The following is a 19119-nucleotide window of genomic DNA, read 5'->3' as shown; positions in this document are numbered from 1 at the left end:
GAATTGAGATGCACTGGATTTCAAAACCTTACTGTGGAAAAAAAAAGTAAAATATCTCATTAATATTTTTGAATGTTGACTATATGTTGAATGGTAATATTTTGGGTAAATCAGGTTAAGTAAAAGATAGTGTTAAAATTAATGGCACCAGGGCGCCTGGGTGGCTCAGTCAGTTAAGCGGCTGCCTTCCGCTCAGGTCATGATCCCAGGGTCCTGGGATGGAGTCGCGCATTGGGCTCCTTGCTCAGTGGGCAGCCTGCTTCTCCCTCTTCCAGCTTCTCCCTCTGGCTGCCGCTCCCCCTGCTTGTGCTCTCTCTCTCTCCCTGTCAAAAAAATAAATAAAATCTAAAAAAAAAAATCAATGGCACCTATTTCCTTTTAGCTTTTCATTGTGGTTGTTAGGAAAGTTTTAATTTACATATGTGGCTCACATTATGTTTCTATCAGGGAGTGCTGCTCCAGACCCCACCTACATTCCTATCCCTAGTGCCTCACCTTCTATCCCCTTCCATGTCTGGATGTCTAGTGATGGTTCCCATTTGCCTAAACAGATCCTATCATTTCACGCCTCACAGCCATTCCCCCACTTCTTCCAAATGTTATTACTCCTTGGTGTCCAACCCAAACGTCACTCTTCCCAGGAAGCTGCTCCTGACTACTTCAGCAGGTATCAGATCCTGCTTAATTAATCGCCATAGCAATTGGTGCTTTTCTGTGGCACTTGATTTATTTTACCTTGCATTGCTGTCATTCCTACCATGATGCAAAATCCTTGAGGTCAGGGGATGAGTCTTTGCATGTACTGAATGCTTAAGAGAATGTCATGCCTCCAGTATGTACTCAGTTAAAATCTAGTGAAGTTAATACAATCATTGTTTGAAATCCTCCGAGGACTTCCATCACCTATCACTTAAGGCTCTCTAGAATCTGGTCTCAATTATTCAACTAATTTTATTTCTTATCACTGGCACTTTAAAGATTAATGCACTGGATACCTGAAACAATTTCTTAGCTCCAAGACTCCTTCCCTTCTCTGAAATGTATCACAGTTATTTGGGGAATCATGCTGAACCCCAACTCCACTTCTAATCTGAAATGTTTCCTCCCAGATTTCATCCACATCATCCCTTTCATGGTCTAGCTCAACTTCCACCACTTCCATGGGTCTAACTGCTTCCAGCTTTCTATATATATGTGTATATATATATATGTATGTGTATACATATACATATATATTTCCCACTTATATTCTTTTTTGTAAGATTTTATTTTTTTATTTGAGAGAGAGAGATAACGAGCAGGACAGGGAGCAGAGGGAGAAGGAGAAGCAGACTCCCTGCCGAGCAGGGAGCTCAATGGGGGGCTCAATCCCAGGACCCTGAGATCATGACCTGAGCCAAAGGCAGATGCTTAACTGACAGAGCCACCCAGGTGCCCCACCTTTTTTTTTTTTTTTTAAGTAGGCTCCACACCCAGCGTGGAGACCAATGTGGGGCTTGAACTCATGACCATGAGATCAAGACCTGAGCTGAGATCAAGAATCAGACGCTTAACTGACTGAGCCACCCAGGAGCCCCACCTGCTTAGCTTTCTTACAACGTAGTGCCCATACTATTTATTAATACTATATAATACTAGTTAACTGACTAGAAAATGATTTTATATTTATTTCCCAGACTATACTATAAATTTTTAAGATGGAATCATTGTTTTCTAGTCTTTATAGTCCCTAAATTTCCAGCGCAGCTATAAATGCAATAAAGAGAAACTGACTCATTCAATTTTCTAGAAAGCCTTTCTTCCCTGAACTTTTAAGACTGGATGCAGTACTCTTTGTGCTGTGCATTGCCAAGTAATTATAACATGTGGTGAAAATGAATTCCAGCTACAAGCAACAACATGGAAGGATACTGAAGCATAATAGTGAAGGGAGGAAGGTTCCACTATATGCATATAACAACATTTCTCTAAAGCTCAAAAAACAAAAAGCAAAACTAAAGACTTTAATATGCAGGAATACACATATACTTGATAATACTGTTTAAAAAGCAAAGGAATAATAAACCAAATTCTGCATAGAGGTAAGCTCTGTGTGGAAGGTAGAAACAAGGAAATGGGATCGGGGGCACTTACACACGACATGGTTTTAACAATATGTGAGTAGGATGTGGGTTCATGCGTGTTCATTTTATCATTATGCTTCATATCTTACATATCTGTCATATATGCTACTGTAACGAATATACCATTAAAAATAACAATCAAGGGGGAAGGATGACCCTGGTGGTCAGGATTCATAACCACTAATCCTAAGAATGAAATTCTCCATCTTCTAGCTGGGTATTGGCAGTTCTGGGATTCATATATATTGGTCAAAACCAGAAGGATATCAGACACCTAGGAATGAAAGCTGCCCTTCATATGTCTTTTGATAAACAAAAGTTTTAATATGAATATAGATGAATTTACCAACTTCTTTTATGGCTAGTTAAACACCTGCCTTCAGCTCAGGTCATGATCCCCGGGTTCTGGGACTGAGCCACATGGGCTCCCTGCTCAGTGGGGAGTCTGTTTTTTCCTTTCTCTCTGCTCCTCCCCCAACAAACCCGGTCATGCTCTCTCTCTTTCTCTCTCTCTCTAATAAATAACATAAAATCTTTTTTAAAAAGACATTCCCTACATTTTCTTCTGAAGTTTTAAAGTTGTGTCTTCATGTTAATCCATCTGGTGGTATTTTCTGTAAACAGCATGAAGCAAAGAGCCAGTATGTTTTGTCTGTATGTACAACCAATTGATCCCGCACACTTACGAAATAGTTCCTCTTTCTTTAGTGATAATGGAAGCTGCTTTGAGATTAAATACTTCCTGATTTCTCAAGAGTTAGACCCTCCTTGGATTTAGGTTAAATTCGTGCTTCTTGCTGCCTACATATCACCTCTGGACTCAGCCCTTTGCCTACTAAATCTATGATAATTTTCAGACGCCTCCAGCTTAATAAAGGACTTTTAGCAATCCCACTTTCCACAACAGTTAAGACTGGAGTATAACCATTTTTGCTTTGCTAGATACAAAAGAGTCACTTGTGCCTGAACTGTGGTGGGGAAGTGGAGCAGTTGTATCTTACGCCGAGAGTTGAGAGTTACACTGAGCTTGAGTCAGCAGCACATGCTCTCCCAGACTTCCTAGTGTAGCACCAACCTGCTAACATCCCAGGCATGCAACAGAGGACCGCACAGCAACCAAATCCTCAAGCCCAATTAAATATAGAAACTAATTTTCAGAAGAATGGGAATCTCTATATCTCTAATGATCTTCATCTGCACAGTTTAAATTCTTTATGACTTATTTATTGATGATATAAATCTAGACAGAAAGACAGAGAAAAACAATAATCTCCATTCTCTAGGAAAAGTAATCATGGTTGAAAAGCTAAATGACCTAAGCCAAAGGAAGAATTAAAAAAGGACAGCCATAAGAGGAAGAAGTCAATCAGAGAAAGACAATTATCATATGATCTCACTCATATGTGGACTTTAAGAAACAAAACAGAGGATCATAGGGAAGAGAGGGAAAAAAAAAACCCAAGAAATCAGAGGGAGACAAACCATAAGAGACTCTTTTTTTTAAAATAAAAAACCAAGTATTTAATAACTTGTTTAATTACTTAATTAAGATTAGTTAATTGCTTTATTTTTTAATTTTTTGTTTTCCTTTAAATTTAAATTCAATTAATTAACATATAACATATTATTAGTTTCAGAGGTAGAGGTCAGTGATTCATCAGTCTTTTATAACACCCAGTGCTCATTATATCAAGCGCCCTCCTTAATGTCCATCACCCGGTTACTCCATCCCCCCACCCACCTCCTGGCCAGCAACCCTCAATTTGTTCGTTTTTTTTTTTTTAAGATTTTATTTATTTATTTGACAGAGAGAGAGACAGCCAGCGAGAGAGGGAACACAAGCAGGGGGAGTGGGACAGGAAAGAAGCAGGCTCCCAGCAGAGGAGCCTGATGTGGGGCTCAATCCCAGGACTCTGGGATCACGCCCTGAGCCGAAGGCAGATGCCTAACAACTGAGCCACCCAGGCACCCCCTCAGTTTGTTTCTTATGATTAAGTGTCTTTTATGGTAAACACACACACACACACACACACACACACTTTTTTCTTTTTAACGTATAATGTATTATTTATTTCAGGGTACAGGTCTGTGATTCATCAGTCTTACACAATACACAGCGCTCACCACAACACATACCCTCCCCAATGTCCATCATCCAACCACCCCATCCTTCCCACCCCCACCCACTCCATCACCCTCAGTTTGTTTCTTAAGATTAAGAGTCTCTTATGGTTTGTCTCCCTCTCTGGTTTCTTCTTCGTTCATTTTTTCCTCTCTTCCCCTATGATCCTCTGCCTTGTTTCTCAAATTCCACATATCGGTGAGATCATATGATAATTGTCTTTCTCTGACTGACTTATTTCGCTTACATATACCCTCTAGTTCCATCCACGCCATTGCAAATGGCAAGATTTCAATTTTTTGATGGCTGCATAATATTCCATTGTATTATATATACCACACCTTCTATATCCATTCATGTATCAATGGAAAACTGGGCTCTTTCCATAATTTGGCTATTGTGGACATTGCTGATATAAACACCGGGGTGTAGTTGCCCCTTCTGATTACTACCTTCGTATCTTTGGGATAAATACCCAGGAGTGCAATTGCTGGGTCATAGGGTAGCTCTATTTTCAACTTTTTGAGGAACCTCCATACTGTTTTCCAGTGTGGCTGCACCAACTTGCATTCCCACCAACAGTGTAGGAGGGTTCCCATACATCTGTCCCATCCCCAAGGATGTCCCACATCCTTGCCGACATCTGTTGTTTCCTGATTTGTTCATTTTAGTCATTCTGACTGGTGTGAGGTGGTATCTCATTGTGGTTTTGATTTGTATTTCCCTGATGCCGAGTGATATTGAGCACTTTTTCATATGTCTGTTGGCCATTTGGATGTCTTCTTTGCAGAAATGTCTGTTCATGTTTTCTGCCCATTTTTTGATTGGATTATTTGTTCTTTGGGTGTTGAGTTTGATAAGTTCATTATAGATTTTGGATACTAGCCTTTTATTTGATATGTCATTTGCAAGTATCTTCTCCCATTCTGTCGGTTGTCTTTTGGTTTTGTTGACTTTCCTTTGCTGTACAAAAGCTTTTTATCTTGATGAAGTCCCAATAGTTCATTTTTGCCCTTGCTTCCCTTGCCTTTGGCAATGTGTCTCAGAAGAATTTGCTGCAGCTGAGGTCAAAGAAGTTGCTGCCTGTGTTCATTTCAAGGATTTTGATGGATTCCTGTCTCACATTTAGGTCTTTCATCCATTTTGAGTCTATTTTTATGTATGGTGTAAGGAAATTCCAGTTTCACTCTTCTGCATGTGGCTGTCCGATTTTCCCAACACCATTTGTGGAAGAGACTTTTTTTCCACTGGATATTCTTTCTTGCTTTGTCAAAGATTAGTTGACCATAGAGTTGAGAGTCCATTTCTGAGTTCTCTATTCTGTATGTGTCTGTTTTTGTGCCAGTACCATACTGTCTTGATGACTACAGCTTTGTTATGTGAATTGTGATGCCACCAGCTTTGGTTTTCTTTTTCAACATTCTTCTGGCTATTTGGGGTCTTTTCTGGTTCCATACAAATTTTAGGATTATTTGTTCCATTTCTGTGAAAAAAGTTGATGGTACTTTGATAGGGATTGCATTGAATGTGTAGATTGCTCTAGGTAGTATAGACATTTTCACAATATTTATTCTTCCAATCCATGAGCATGGAATGTTCTTCCATTTCTTTGTGTCTTCCTCAATTTCTTTCAAGAGTATTCTATAGTTTCCTGAGTACAGATCCTTTGCCTCTTTGGTAAGATTTACTCCTAGCTATCTTACAGTTTGGGGTGCAATTGTAAATGGGATCGACTCCTTAATTTCTTTTTCTTCTATCTTGTTGTTGGTTTATAGAAATGCAACTGATTTTAGTTTATAGAAATGCATTGATTTTATATTCTGCCACTTTACTGAATTCCTGTATGAGTTCTAGCAGTTTTGGGGTGGAGTCTTTTGGGTTTTCCACATAAAGTATCATATCATCTGCAAAGAGTGAGAGTTTGACTTCTTCTTTGCCGATTCAGATGTCTTTTCTTTTTGTTGTCTGATTGCTGAGGCTAAGACTTTTAGTACTATGTTGAACCACAGTGGTGATAATGGACATCCCTGCCATATTCCTGAACTTAGGGGGAAAGCTCTCAGTTTTTCCCTATTGAGAATGATATTTGCTGGGGATTTTTCATAGATGGCTTTTATGAAATTGAGGAATGTATCCTCTATCCCTACACTGTGAAGAGTTTTAATCAAGAAAGAATGCTGTACTTTGTCAAATGCTTTTTCTGCACCTATTGAGAGGATCATATGGTTCTTGTCCTTTCTCTTATTAATGTGGTGTATCACATTGATCGATCTGCAGACGTTGAACCACCTTTGCAGCCCAAGAATAGATCCCACTTGGTTGTGGTGAATAATCCTTTTAATGTACTGTTGGATCCTATTGGCTAGTATCTTGGTGAGAATTTTTGCATCCATGTTCATCAGGGAATCTTGGTGAGAATTTTTGCATCCATGTGGGTCTTTGGTTTTGGGATCAAGGTAATGCTGGCCTCATAAAATGAGTTTGGAAGTTTTCCTTCCATTTCTATTTTTTGGAAGAATTTCAGAAGAATAGGTATTAATTCTTCTTTAAATGTTTGGTAGAATTCCCCTGGGAAGCCATCTGGCCCTAGGCTATTGTTTGTTGGGAGACTGATGACTGCTTCAATTTCCTTGCTGATTATGGATCTGTTCAGGTTTTCTATTTCTTCCTGGTTCAGTTTTGGTAGTTTATAAGTCCCTAGGAATGCACCCATTTCTTCCAGATTGTCTAATTTGTTGGCATATAGTTGCTCATAATATGTTCTTATAATTGTTTGTATTTCTTTGGTGTTGGTTGTGATCTCTCCTCTTTCATTCATGATTTTATTTATTTGGGTCTTTTCTCTTTTCTTTTTGATAAGTCTGGCCAGTGGTTTATCAATCTTATTAATCTTATTAATTCTTTCAAAGAACCAGCTCCTAATTTCATTGACTGTTCTACTGTTCTACTGTTCTTGGTTTCTGTTTCATTGATTTCTGCTCTTCTCCTGCTGGGTTTAGGCTTTATTTGCTGTTCTTTCTCCAGCTGCTTTAGGTGTATGGTTAGGTAGTGTATTTGAGAACTTTCTTGTTTCTTGAGAAAGGCTTGTATTGCTATCTACTTCCCTCTTAGGACAGCCTTTGCTGCATCCCAAAGGTTTTGAACAGTTGTATTTTCATTTTCATTTGTTTCCATGAATTTTTTAAAATTCTTCTTTAATTTACTGGTTGACCCATTCATTCTTTAGTAGGATGCTCTTTAGCCTCCATGTATTTGAGTTCTTTCCAACTTTCTTATTGTGACTGAGTTCGAGTTTCAAAGCATTGTGGTCCGAAAATGTGCAGGGAAAGATCCCAATCTTTTGGTACCAGTTGAGACCTGATTTGTGACCCAGGATGTGATCTACTCTGGAGAATGTTCCATGTGCACTAGAGAAAAATGTGTATTCTGTAGCTTTGGGATGGAATGTTCTGAATAGATCTGTGAAGTCCATCTGGTCCAGTGTGTCATTTAAAGCCCTTATTTCCTTGTTGACCTTTTGCTTAGATGATCTGTTCATTTCAGTGAGGGAGGTGTTAAAGTTCCCTACTATTATTGTATTATTATTGATGTTTTTCTTTGATTTTGTTATTAATTGGCTTATATAACTGGCTGCTCCCATGTTAGGTGCATAAATATTTACAATTGTTAGAACTTCTTGCTGGATAGACCCTGGAAGTATGATATAGTGTCCTTCCTCATCTCTTTTATAGTCTTTGGTTTAAAATCTAATTTGTCTGATATAAGGATTGTCACCCCAGCTTTCTTTTGATGTCCATTAGCATGATAAATGGTCTTCCACCCCCTCATAAGAGACTCTTAATCATAGGAAACAAACTTAGGGTTGTTGGGGGTGGGTGGGAGGGATGGGGTAACTGGGTGATGGACAGTAAGGAGGGCACGTGATGCAATAAGCACTAGTATTATATAAGACTGATGAATCACTGAACTCTACCTCTGAAACTAATAATACATTTTATGTTAATTTTTTAAAAAGGATAGCTATGCAGAATCCCAGATGATAGCACATTAAAAATCAACTGTGGAATGTTAAATGTTACAACTTACACAGAAAGAACCCACTCTTTGGAAATTCAGAGGTCTGATGAAAATCAAGTTACTAACTTAGTGTCCAAAATGTCTTCACTTACCAAAGAGTGTGCACACATCTTTCGAAGACTGATAGGAAATAAGCCCCTAATAGCTTTGATTGGCTCACTTTCATGTAATACTCTTCTAGAATATTTCTCCATTCCCTCTGAAACAGCATCCAAGTGGGAGCTGAAGCTGCTCTCTACACTTAGTCGGATCCTGTGCCCTTTGGTCTCTCAGCCCTGAGAGTTTATGTTGAAGTGGGAAGGTTCCACAGCCATGGTGCAAGGGATTCCCACGTGGTTTCATGTCTGAGGATGTGCACAGGTAGCAAGCACCCTTCTCCTTCAACGGAGTCCTGCCCTATGAGGCACCAGGGGAATATACTCGTAGGACAGAAGAGCATTATTCCTACCAAGAGTCTTTAAAGTCAGGCTGATTAACAAGATAAGAAGATCGAGTGTAGCACAGTGGTCTTGAAGCAGTCACAAAAGTATAAACACTGCTCTGCTTGTCATGGAACTGGAGACTGGTGTTGACCTGGTTCTGAAGTTCTCAGAGACATTAATAATGGAAGCCAAACACCTGAAGCAGTAACAGAACGAGGGGAACGCGTTTGTTCTGACAGGACAAGTTATAGTGATAAACAGATTCCATCCCACTAGTCTGGTTCCCTGACACATAAATTCCTACTGTAGCAGATTACCATTTGCTGACAGTATCCCTGCTTACCTCAGCAGCCGCAGCTCCGCCAGCAATGTGGGGTTCTGCTGTGCCTTCTCAGGGGTGGGCTGGGAAGCCTGCTCATGCTCCAGACGGAGACGCTGGATCTCCTGCAGGATCTCCCTAGAGAGGACAGATGAAAGAAAGATGGCTGCACAGCTCGCTCTTTCCTGTTATGACTTCTAACTCTAATACAGTGGCCCCTACCAATCTTGTTCTGACTGTTTCCAAATAACCAAGAAGTGAAAGAGCCACCTTCTCAACACTGCTGCACTTCATATTTCCTCAATGAAACAATCCTTTGTGGTAGAAAAAGTCATATAAATACTCTTCTCAAGAACTTGAAAAATCTCCACAAAAGGAAACCAATCACTAGAATGCTCTGTTCCTTTCTAGAGAAAGGAAAAAAGAACTCCCTACAACCTCCTAATGGGTCCTATGCTAACTTCCCCCGTCTTTCTCTCTCCTCTTCCTCTTGAGCTGCTGAGTGATGATGGCTGCCATTTCTTCTTCCTATGCCTGTTACATTACATTCAATCCTCTTGTCCTGGTTTCACCTTTTCAGGGCATACTGATGTGCTGTCTGGTCTCCGTGCCCTTATTTATTTATTTATTTATTTATTTATTTATTTATTTATTTTTAAGATTTTATTTATCTATTTGAGAGAGAGAGAGCGCACGCAAGCACAAGAAGGGGGAGTGGATGGCAGAGGGAGAAGCAGGCTTCCCGCTGAGCAGGGAGCCCAACACAGGGCTCAATCCCAGGACCCTGGGATCATGACCTGAGGCAAGGGCAGACACTTAACCAACTGAGCCATCCAGGCGTCCCTCTCCATGCCTTTAACTGGTTTTGTGGTGAGAGAACAGACATTCACACACAGCACAGTGGGCCAGGATAAGATGACTAGATAGAGCAAAAGGGAGTTGGAGTGGAAAAGGGAATCATGAGAGGGGAACTGGTGGGCGGGAGAAGGCACTGGCGTAAAGAATCCGCCTGAGGGCACGTGAGCAGGGCTCTGGGCTACCAGAATGTACAGCGTGCAGAGATCTATAAATTACAGTAGGGGCATTCCCATGAGTTGGTCTGGCCTATATTCACTGAGGTGGGATCTTCCTTTATGGTCAAAAGTCAGCTACTCTACAAGGAAAATGAGAATCAGATACTCACATGATTGTCTTGGACTTTAGAAGCTGGCTCGACTTCTGCATTCTTACCTGTTTTTGTTTTCCAGTTCTGCAATAAGCTGTCTTTGTTGTTTGTTGGCATCAAAGTTAAAGCTCAGGTCAGTGGGAGGACGGGTCTACAGTGAGGAGAAAGAAACATTTTTTTTTTTCTTTTTGGGGTATGTGTGTGTGTGTGTGTGTGTGTGATTAAACTACATCCTGAGTCCTAGACTACAGATTTTTAAAAACAGACTTTTGAGGTATAATTTACATACCATGAAATCCACCCATTTTAAATATACCATTCACGGAGTCTTAGTAAATTTAAACTGTTGTGCAACGAATCACCACAGTCCAGTTTTAGAACATTTTCCGTCACCACAAAAAATTCCCTCATGCTGGTTTGTCGTCAGTTGCCACTCTCATCCCCAACCACAGGCAACCACTGATAACTTTCTCTCTATAGTTCTGCCTTTTCTAGAAGCTTCATATATATGGACTCATACATGTAGTCTTTGGTTTCTGACTTTCACTAAGCATGTTGTTTCTGAGGTTTGTCACTGTTGCTCCATGAATCAGGAGCTCCTTCCCTTTTATTGCTGAGTAGTATTCCACTGTTTCCAGTTTTTGACTGTTACAAATTAAGTTGCTTTAAATTTTCATTTATAAATCTTTGTGTCGATATATGTTTCCATTTCTCTTGGGTAAATACCTAAGGAGTGGAATTCCTGAGTTATATGCTAACTCTGTATTTAATATTTTGAGGAACTATCCAACTGTTTTTCAAAGTAGCTGTACCATTCTAGAATCCCACCAATGAGGGACGGTTCCAATTTCTCCACATCGTCAACACTTGTCATTGCCTTTTCTTTTAACCAGATTCTAGTCCATGTGAAATATTTAATTGGTGGGTTTTTTAAAAGATTTTATTTATTGAGAAAGAAAGAGCGAGTGAGAGAGAGAGAGCACGCGAGCAGTGGGAGGGGCAGAGGGAGAGAGAGAATCCAAGCAGACTCTGTGCTGAGTGAAGAGCCAACATGGGACTCGATCCTGGGACTCTGAGATCATGACCTGAGCTGAAATCAAGAGTTGGACACCCAACCGACTGCGCCACCCACGCGCCCCCTGTGTGTTTTTTTAATTGAGATATAATTTGCATACCATAAAATCCATTAAAGGGTCCAATTCAGTGGTTTTTAAAATATATTTACAAGATTGTGAGATCATCACCACTATCTAATTCCAGAACGTTTTTATCACCCCCAAAAGAAACTCCATCCCCATTAGCAGTCATTCCCCATTCCCCCTACACCCACACCCTGACAACTGCTAACCTATTTTTTACGTCTATGGATTTGCCTATTCTGGATATTTCATATACATGGAATCATACAATATGTGATCTTTTATGCCTGGCTTCTTTCAGCAAAATGTTTTCAGGGTTCATCTATGTTGTAGCATGTATCGATACTTCATTCTTTTTTGTGGCTGAACAACATTCTGTTACATGGATATACTACGTTTTGTTTATGCATTCAACAGCCGATGGGCATTTGGGTTTTTCCCATTTTTGGGCTATTTCAAATAATGCTGTGATGAACATCTGCGGACACGTTTTTGTGTACAGACACGTTTTCATTTCTCTTGGGTATATATCTAGGAGGGGAATTGCTGGGTCATACAGTAACTGCCTTTTGAGGAACTGCTAAGTTATCCGCATAAGTGGAAAATGGCTGCACCATTTTACATGCTCACCAGCAATGTACGAAGGTTCCATTTTTTCCATACCCTTGTCAACACTTGTTACTGTACATCTTTTTGATCATAGTCATCCTAGTGGGTGTGAAGCGGTGTCTCATTGTGAATGCAACTTGCATTTTCCCTATGACTAAAATGGGGAGCATGCTTTCATGTGCTTATTGGGCATTTGCATATCTTCTCTGGAGAAATCATTCGTGGTTTTGATTTGCATATCCACTGACATTTCTGACCCTTGTTACCTCCTTTAAGCATATGGAAACTGATCAACACAAACTAGGAAAATGGATGCAGAGGCAATGTTTCCTTTATTTTTCATTAGCCAGAACGGAAGCTCAAAACGCAGGTTCTGCAATGGCTATGCTTCACGCTCCGCACAAACTTGGTTCTACCCAAAACATGACCTACCATGAAGCAGAAACCTTGTTTCCTGTCTAGAGCTTAAAGATGCAATAAGTAATTCTTTTCATGTGGCATTTCCTAAATAAACAGGGGTAAAACAGCATAGCAAATGTGGGTGGGAGGCTTTTTACCAAATATTTTTTTCTTAAAAGAAAAAAAAAAGGTGATGTTTTTTCCTTTAGAGTGGACCGACAGCCAATTGAGCAAATTTTCTATATTCTTTCCATTGTGATAGCCTGAGCTGAGCCTCAGAAAAATGGCTTGCCTGAGATGGAATCTGCTGTCAATGACAGATTTCCAATTCCTGAAAATGGGAGTTAAGACAAATGGCTCCTTATTAGCGTGGGATCAGGGAAAATAATGGATGAGGAAATGGGGTCTAAAAGGAATTGGCTTTGTGATGGCAAACAAACAAAAAACCTCACAGTATTTCATTGGAAATTTCTTTTCCTTTTTTAAAAGATTTTATTTATTTATTTGAAAGAGAGCAAGAGCACAATTGGGGGGAGGGGCAAAGGGAGGAGAAGCAGACTCCCCACTGAGCAGGGAGCCCAATGTGGGGCTCGATCCCAGGAGCCTGGAGCATGAGCTGAGCCGAAGGCAGACACTTAACTGACTGAGCCACCAGGTGCCCCTTCATTGGAAATTTCTAAAGAATCTTTTCAGTTTTGAGTTACTGCAAGGCTGAGGCTTCTATCAAAGAGGAGGTTAATACAGGAATCAAGAGAAGAGTTATTATCAGCAGCAATTTCTAACCAGGCATGATTCTTTGGCACCAAGAAGTACTGTTACTCAAGTACAAAGAAGTGTGGGTGGAAGAAGATTTCTATCCTGAGGCAGCAGTTCCGCTGGACTGACAACAGGGAGAGCCCCCAGAGGTAAGTGTTGATGGTGGCTTATTTCACCCAACCAAATTTTAAACACAGTCAAGTGTACATTAAATAACAGAGAAACTTAGGATTTTATTTATTTACTATCTTAAACTCCACAGTATTTCTTTAAAAAAAAAAAAAAAAGCTAGGTCTCTCTCCCTAAAATGCCTGTAGGATACTGAGGAGAAAAAGACAGAAAGGGAATTATTAGTTCATAAAGCCACAGAATACTTCAACCACAAGAGACCTAAGGATGATTTCTTTCAAAAATTAACTAGTTCATTCCTTTATTCAGCAAATATTTCCTAAGCACCTACTATGTGCTAGATACTGTTCCAGGAAGTAGGATGCACGAGTGAGGGAGATACAGCCCCACCCTCATGTAGCTTACATGATGCTGGGAGAGAAAGATAAGGAACCAAAGATGTAAGTACAGACCATCAGTAGTGATAAATCCAATGATGAAATCTAGGGTCATGAAATAGTAAACTGAGACAGAAGACTCTTTGAATGAGGTGATAATGAAAGGCTCTCAGAGACTCAGTCACGTGGGGAAGTAAAGCGGGTGCTGGGCTGAGGGATGGGGGCGCTGGGCAGAGGCCAAGGCCTGCAGCTGCTCCGTCTGGGTGTGCTCGGGTCGGTACTGATGGGAACAGGGCAGCCTTTGGTGAAAACGGTAGCTGACTCTAGGAAATGACCCTGGGCCCTGATCACCAAGGGCCGTTTAGCATTGGAGGGAAGTTTCCCTTTCATTCTGAAAGTGATATGAAGCCACTGTAGGATTGTGAACAAGGAAATACATGGAATCAAGTCCAAATACTGTAGTTACATAGTCTGCCTTCAAGGAGATGGAGCATGACTCTCAATCCTTTAGTACAGGCCGTCCGTAGTGGCTTCTTTCCAGAGAGGACAGTGTGGAAAGGAGGGGGAGGAGTAACTTGATGTTGGAGAAACCTGACAAACACTATCTTGGCCAGGTGATCAAGGTCAACATCAACAGTGATAAATGATGTTGGTACTACGTACCCTTGATACAAAGGAAGAACAATGGCACTTACATCGTCCTCCTCAAAAGCTGTAACTCAAGTCTACTCATGAGAAAAACATCAGACTAATCCCATTTAAGGGACATTCTACAACGTATTTGACTAGTACTCCTCAAAGCTGCCAAGGTCATCAAAAACAAGGAGAGTTAGAGAAACTGTCACAGCCCAGAGGAGCCTAACAGACATGACAACTTAATGTAATGTGCTATCCTGGATGGAATCCAGGAATGGAAAAGGGACACTGGGTAAAAACTAACAAAATCTGAATAAAGCATGGACTTTAACTGATGCATCAATATTGGCTCATTAGTTGCAATATGCATCCCATGCTAATATGTTAATAACAGGAGAAACTGAGCATGATTTATTTGGAAACTCTGTAGTAGCTTTGCAATTTCTCTGTAAATCTAAAACTGTTCTATAATAAAAAGCTTATAAAAAATGAACAAACCCCATTTTCTATATGGAGAATTTACTGTGGTGAGAGAAGAATGGAAGTAGATAGGCTAGTGAGGAATCCTAGATTTTGCTATCTACTCACCATGCAAACCTTGAGTTATTTTATTTCCCTATACTTTTATTTTCTTAGCTGTAAAATGGGATTATGTACAGAAAGAAGTGTGAAGAGGATCAACTCCTTTGTTACATGAGCATTCTCTTAGGTTTGGGTAATCTCACAGAGCTCCATCATCTTTAATGAGATGGAGATACATCTGAAAAATACAGGGTAAGAAACAGGACCCCTTCGGGTATAACTGGGCAAATGTTATAAAACCAAGGAAAGCCAACGCAGTCAGCAAACTGCAATCTGGTAGCATGTATTTCTGAAACCTCTAAAAAAGGACTGGAGGCTTCCCATCTGCATGAACTTGGCAGGGTGAGTTCCAGAGATGTGCCTGATACCCGCTAGGCTTTCTTCATATCCCAGGGGCGCCCACCCTCCCATCTCGCTTAGACTAACTGGAGGGTTGTGGATTATTAATCTCTCTCAAAACCCCAATGTTTTTTAGGGTAGTGGGTCCCTAGCTCGGTGTAAATCAGAAGACTGAAAGTTTTGCTTTTCTTTTTTAAATAAAAATCAATGTACTCTGAACACAGAGATTCTGATTTAGTAGGCTGGAAGCAAAGCCAAGGATCTCTGTATTTTTTAAATGCTTCACACATGTTTATAATATGTATCCACATGTGACAATTACTATTTTACAGGGGCTTTGCGTCATTAAATGTGTGCAAAACACCACATGGATACTGCTGATCTCTACTTGTAAGAAGTCACAAGGATATTTCTGGAATGGTGCACACTGGGAGCAGGCAAAGTGATAAGGCTGTGAAGGCTGGGCTGAGCTATCTGAAAAAAAGCTACTCGAAAACATGTGAGGTGGGATGACAACATGCTGTTTCCCCTTCCTTTCACATTTCTTCCAAGATTTCCATAACACATTTCACATTTTTCATAAAGAAAAAAAACTTAGAAAAAATAAACAAAAAACTCTCCTCGGATTATATCTAATGTTGCTGATGTTGGTGATGAAATTTTAAGAATTTGCTGTTATTACTATGATTTACCACACACTATAATTTTGTTTTGTTTTGTTTTTAAAGGAATTCAGGCACTCCAGGAAGACAAATGAGCTCTCCTGGCTCTTCTAAGCAACATCACATTTCTTTGTTCAAGGGTCAGCCTGAAAAGGTTTCAGTGGCCACACTGTCACCTAAGAAGTCAGGACAGCTCTGCCACTGGGGCGCTCCACGGGGTGCAATGCTGGCTGTTTAAAGTAATTTAATGGTTGTTTTTTTTTTTTGTGAAAGGAGGTTTTTGAAAAAAAAAATCAATACAAAGCCTATCTGGCAGGCTATAAATAAATTCTTTTGAGCACTACACCCACTTTATGCAAAGCACTTGTATCAGCGAGAGATTAGCGGATTAGTAGTGTTCTGTTTAACAGAAATCTAGTCAAGAAGAATCCTTCCTGAGAGGCCCAATATTTAATAAGATAACTACACTTTGGAAAACAAACTGAAGATGAAAGGGACTCTATCAGTATTTCGTCTTAAGACCGTTCTAACAATGATCATTTTCACACGAATTAGAGAATTGGCATCAGAAACTATCAGGTGTAAACAGACTTATCTTGTTTGCAGGAAAGGAGAACTGTGACCTCCTTTTCTCAGGGTCAAATGGCTTTGGAGCTTTTATTTGCAATATTTTAAAAGCATGATGTAGAGTCAGCAAGACTACATGATGGCATTAAATACACTTCATTTTAAAAATTCAACCACAGTGCTATCTCAACAAATTTAATTTCATAAGTTCTAATTTCTACAATGACTTGAACAGTTGTGACTGAGGACACATGTAGGGTATAACGGATTAAATGGAACTTTTCTCTTTCCCTGACTTGCCCCCGCTCCATTCTGCTCTTTTCCCCTAACCTTTAGAGTTGTCATGTTGGGAGTCAGATGTGTGACCTAATACTAGATTCTCAAGGAAAAGATTTTGAAGTCTAAACAAACCCAAAAGGAATAAATTACTTTTTGGGGGGAGAAACGGAGCAAGACTCTCCACCAGAAGCTTTCGTGACTCTATTTCTCTACGAAGAAGTAAAGACAAATTGGCACACATTTCTAAAAGTAATATACGTTTGTGGAAGATGGTCCTGAGAGCTCTAGCCGCTCAAGTCATCTCGGAGATGCTGCAACCTCTGAGCTCAGGGCCTTTACAGAGGCTGAAACAGCCCCCGGCACACACCGGGTGTTGCTGACCTGCTTCATGCTCACATAGTCTGTTGTTTCAGCCTCAGATCCTTCCTCCTTTTGTCTTCCTCTTTCTCCAGATTTAATGCTCTTCCTGAACTAAACCCTTCTGTAGCAAAATCTCAGCAGATGATAGAATAGCACCCCAGGCCCAGCTGGACCACTTACAAACTGTCACCTTGAGTAGTTTCCTTACCTTTATGAAGATTGGTTTTCTCGTGAGATTGTTTTGATGAATAAATGAGCTAATATATGCACTTACAACAATGACTGGCATATAGTAAACAGTTCATAAATGTTAGCCATTGGTATTATTCTTTTAGCATGACTCTCACCAGGACCTTTCTCAATCCTTGCCAGAAAGTCTCTCTCCTTTTCCTTTGACAGGTTTAGTTACTTTCGGTTGACATTAGCGATATTTGACTATCTTTTCTCATAAAGAAAATTCTTAAAGTTTCAGCATAAGCATTAGCAGGACTGGATATAATTGGATGTGTTATATTTATTTTTAAATAAAGGGTTTTTTTGTTTATGAAAATATTGTTATATTGTTGTTGGTGCTGAAAATCTAATTATCAATTCTTTGCAGATCTCTATCCTCTCTGGTTGCTTTTTGAGTATCTTGTCCTTGTATTCTGCAGTTCCACGAGGACACACGTAGGTATGAACTTTTATTTATCCAGTTGGGACTCATTGTGATGTTTCAATCTGAGGATTCATGTCATGAGTCAATTTTGGAAATTTTTTCAGCCATTAATTCCTCAAACATTTTCTCACCTAACAGAAAATAATTTTATTTTCCTTTTTTTGGCAGGGGTCCTGGGGGTGGGGGTTCCAATGAGATGACTGTTGGTTCTCTATCTTCTACGTCTGAAAACCTTGTTTCAAATTTTTCATCTTTTTATGTTGCATTTGGGAAACTTTTTTTTTTTTAAGATTTTATTTTTATTTATTTGACAGAGAGAGAGAGAGGGACCACAAGCAGGAGGAACAGCAGACAGAGAGAGAAAAGCTGACTCTCCACTGAGCAGGGCGCCCAACGCGGGGCTCGATCCCAGGACCCTGAGATCATGACCTGAGTCAAAGGCAGACACTTAACCAACTGAGCCACCCAGACACCCCCATTTGGGAAACTTTCTTACAAATATTTTCCAGCAGACTAATTCTCTGTGCATCTGTGTCTGACCTGACATTTAACCCATCCACTGAGTTTAAATTTCAACAACTTTTGTTTTTAAAATGTTTATGTTCTATTTGGTTTGTTTTCATCCCAGTCTTTTTAGATAGTCTTTTATCATGTTTTTTTTTTTTTAAGATTTTATTTATTTATTTGGCAGAGAGAGAGACAGCCAGCGAGAGAGGGAACAGAAGCAGGGGGAGTGGGAGAGGAAGAAGCAGGCTCCTAGTGGAGGAGCCTGATGTGGGGCTCGATCCCAGAACGCTGGGATCACGCCCTGAGCCAAAGGCAGATGCTTAACGACTGCGCCACCCAGGCGCCCCTCTTTTATCATGTTTTTAATTCCTTCTTTCATGTCTGAAGAAATTTTAAAAATAGTTATTCTATAACCAATGATTCTAGTATCTAAAGTCACTGAGGGTCTAATTTTACAGAGATGCTCAGGAGTTCATGTTTAGTTGGGCTCTTTCTGTGGGAATACTGCTTGCCCTCAATTGAGAATGTTAACCTCAGGAGAGGATTTATATTTTGCTTCTCCTCAATGCTGCAGAATTAATTTTATATTAAAACTTTACTTTGGTGTTTCTCAAACTATGAAGTAATGTAAATGCACCCAACACAAGTACAAACAGGACTAAGGTTGGAAGTTCCCAGGGGAGACCTCCTCCACTCCAACAGGAGGAGAACCTAAAGCTTTCTTGTCCTATCTTTGTGCTAGCAGATGAATGGTCTTCGATACCATACCTTCACCAGGTTATAATGCTTTCAGGGGCCTCACTTAATGTGAAAGCCTCATTTCCAACTCTCCACTTTGCATATATACAAGGTTTTGCCCACTGTACCTCAAGACAATTAAAATAGGGCAGGA

At 40.0% G+C, this 19119-nt stretch overlaps 1 protein-coding gene and 1 long non-coding RNA gene across 10 annotated transcripts in view; one reads left to right on the top strand and one right to left on the bottom strand.

The window, feature by feature from the left end:
• Nucleotides 1–19119, bottom strand: part of DTNB (dystrobrevin beta) — a 251360-nt gene that overhangs the window by 46039 nt on the left and 186202 nt on the right. For all 8 annotated transcript variants that reach the window (XM_034659796.1, XM_034659801.1, XM_034659799.1 and 5 more), the window contains exons 13-14: nt 10294–10379; nt 9088–9201 (exon numbers count right to left, since the gene is read on the bottom strand). In XM_034659796.1, coding sequence (XP_034515687.1) covers nt 9088–9201; nt 10294–10379 — 200 coding nt within the window. The remainder of the gene's footprint in view (nt 1–9087; nt 9202–10293; nt 10380–19119) is intronic.
• LOC117802048 lies at nt 12961–17774 on the top strand. Of its 2 annotated transcripts, none has more exons than XR_004625066.1 (3): nt 12961–13280; nt 15527–15698; nt 17664–17774. It is a non-coding gene; the product is annotated as an uncharacterized LOC117802048 (long non-coding RNA). The 2 variants fall into 2 exon arrangements; XR_004625065.1 differs by lacking the exon at nt 17664–17774 and adding an exon at nt 15923–16127.

Source organism: Ailuropoda melanoleuca, chromosome 4 (assembly GCF_002007445.2).
Source record: "Ailuropoda melanoleuca isolate Jingjing chromosome 4, ASM200744v2, whole genome shotgun sequence".
NCBI classification, from domain to species: domain Eukaryota; kingdom Metazoa; phylum Chordata; class Mammalia; order Carnivora; family Ursidae; genus Ailuropoda; species Ailuropoda melanoleuca.
This window is presented reverse-complemented; position numbering and strand designations above follow the sequence as displayed.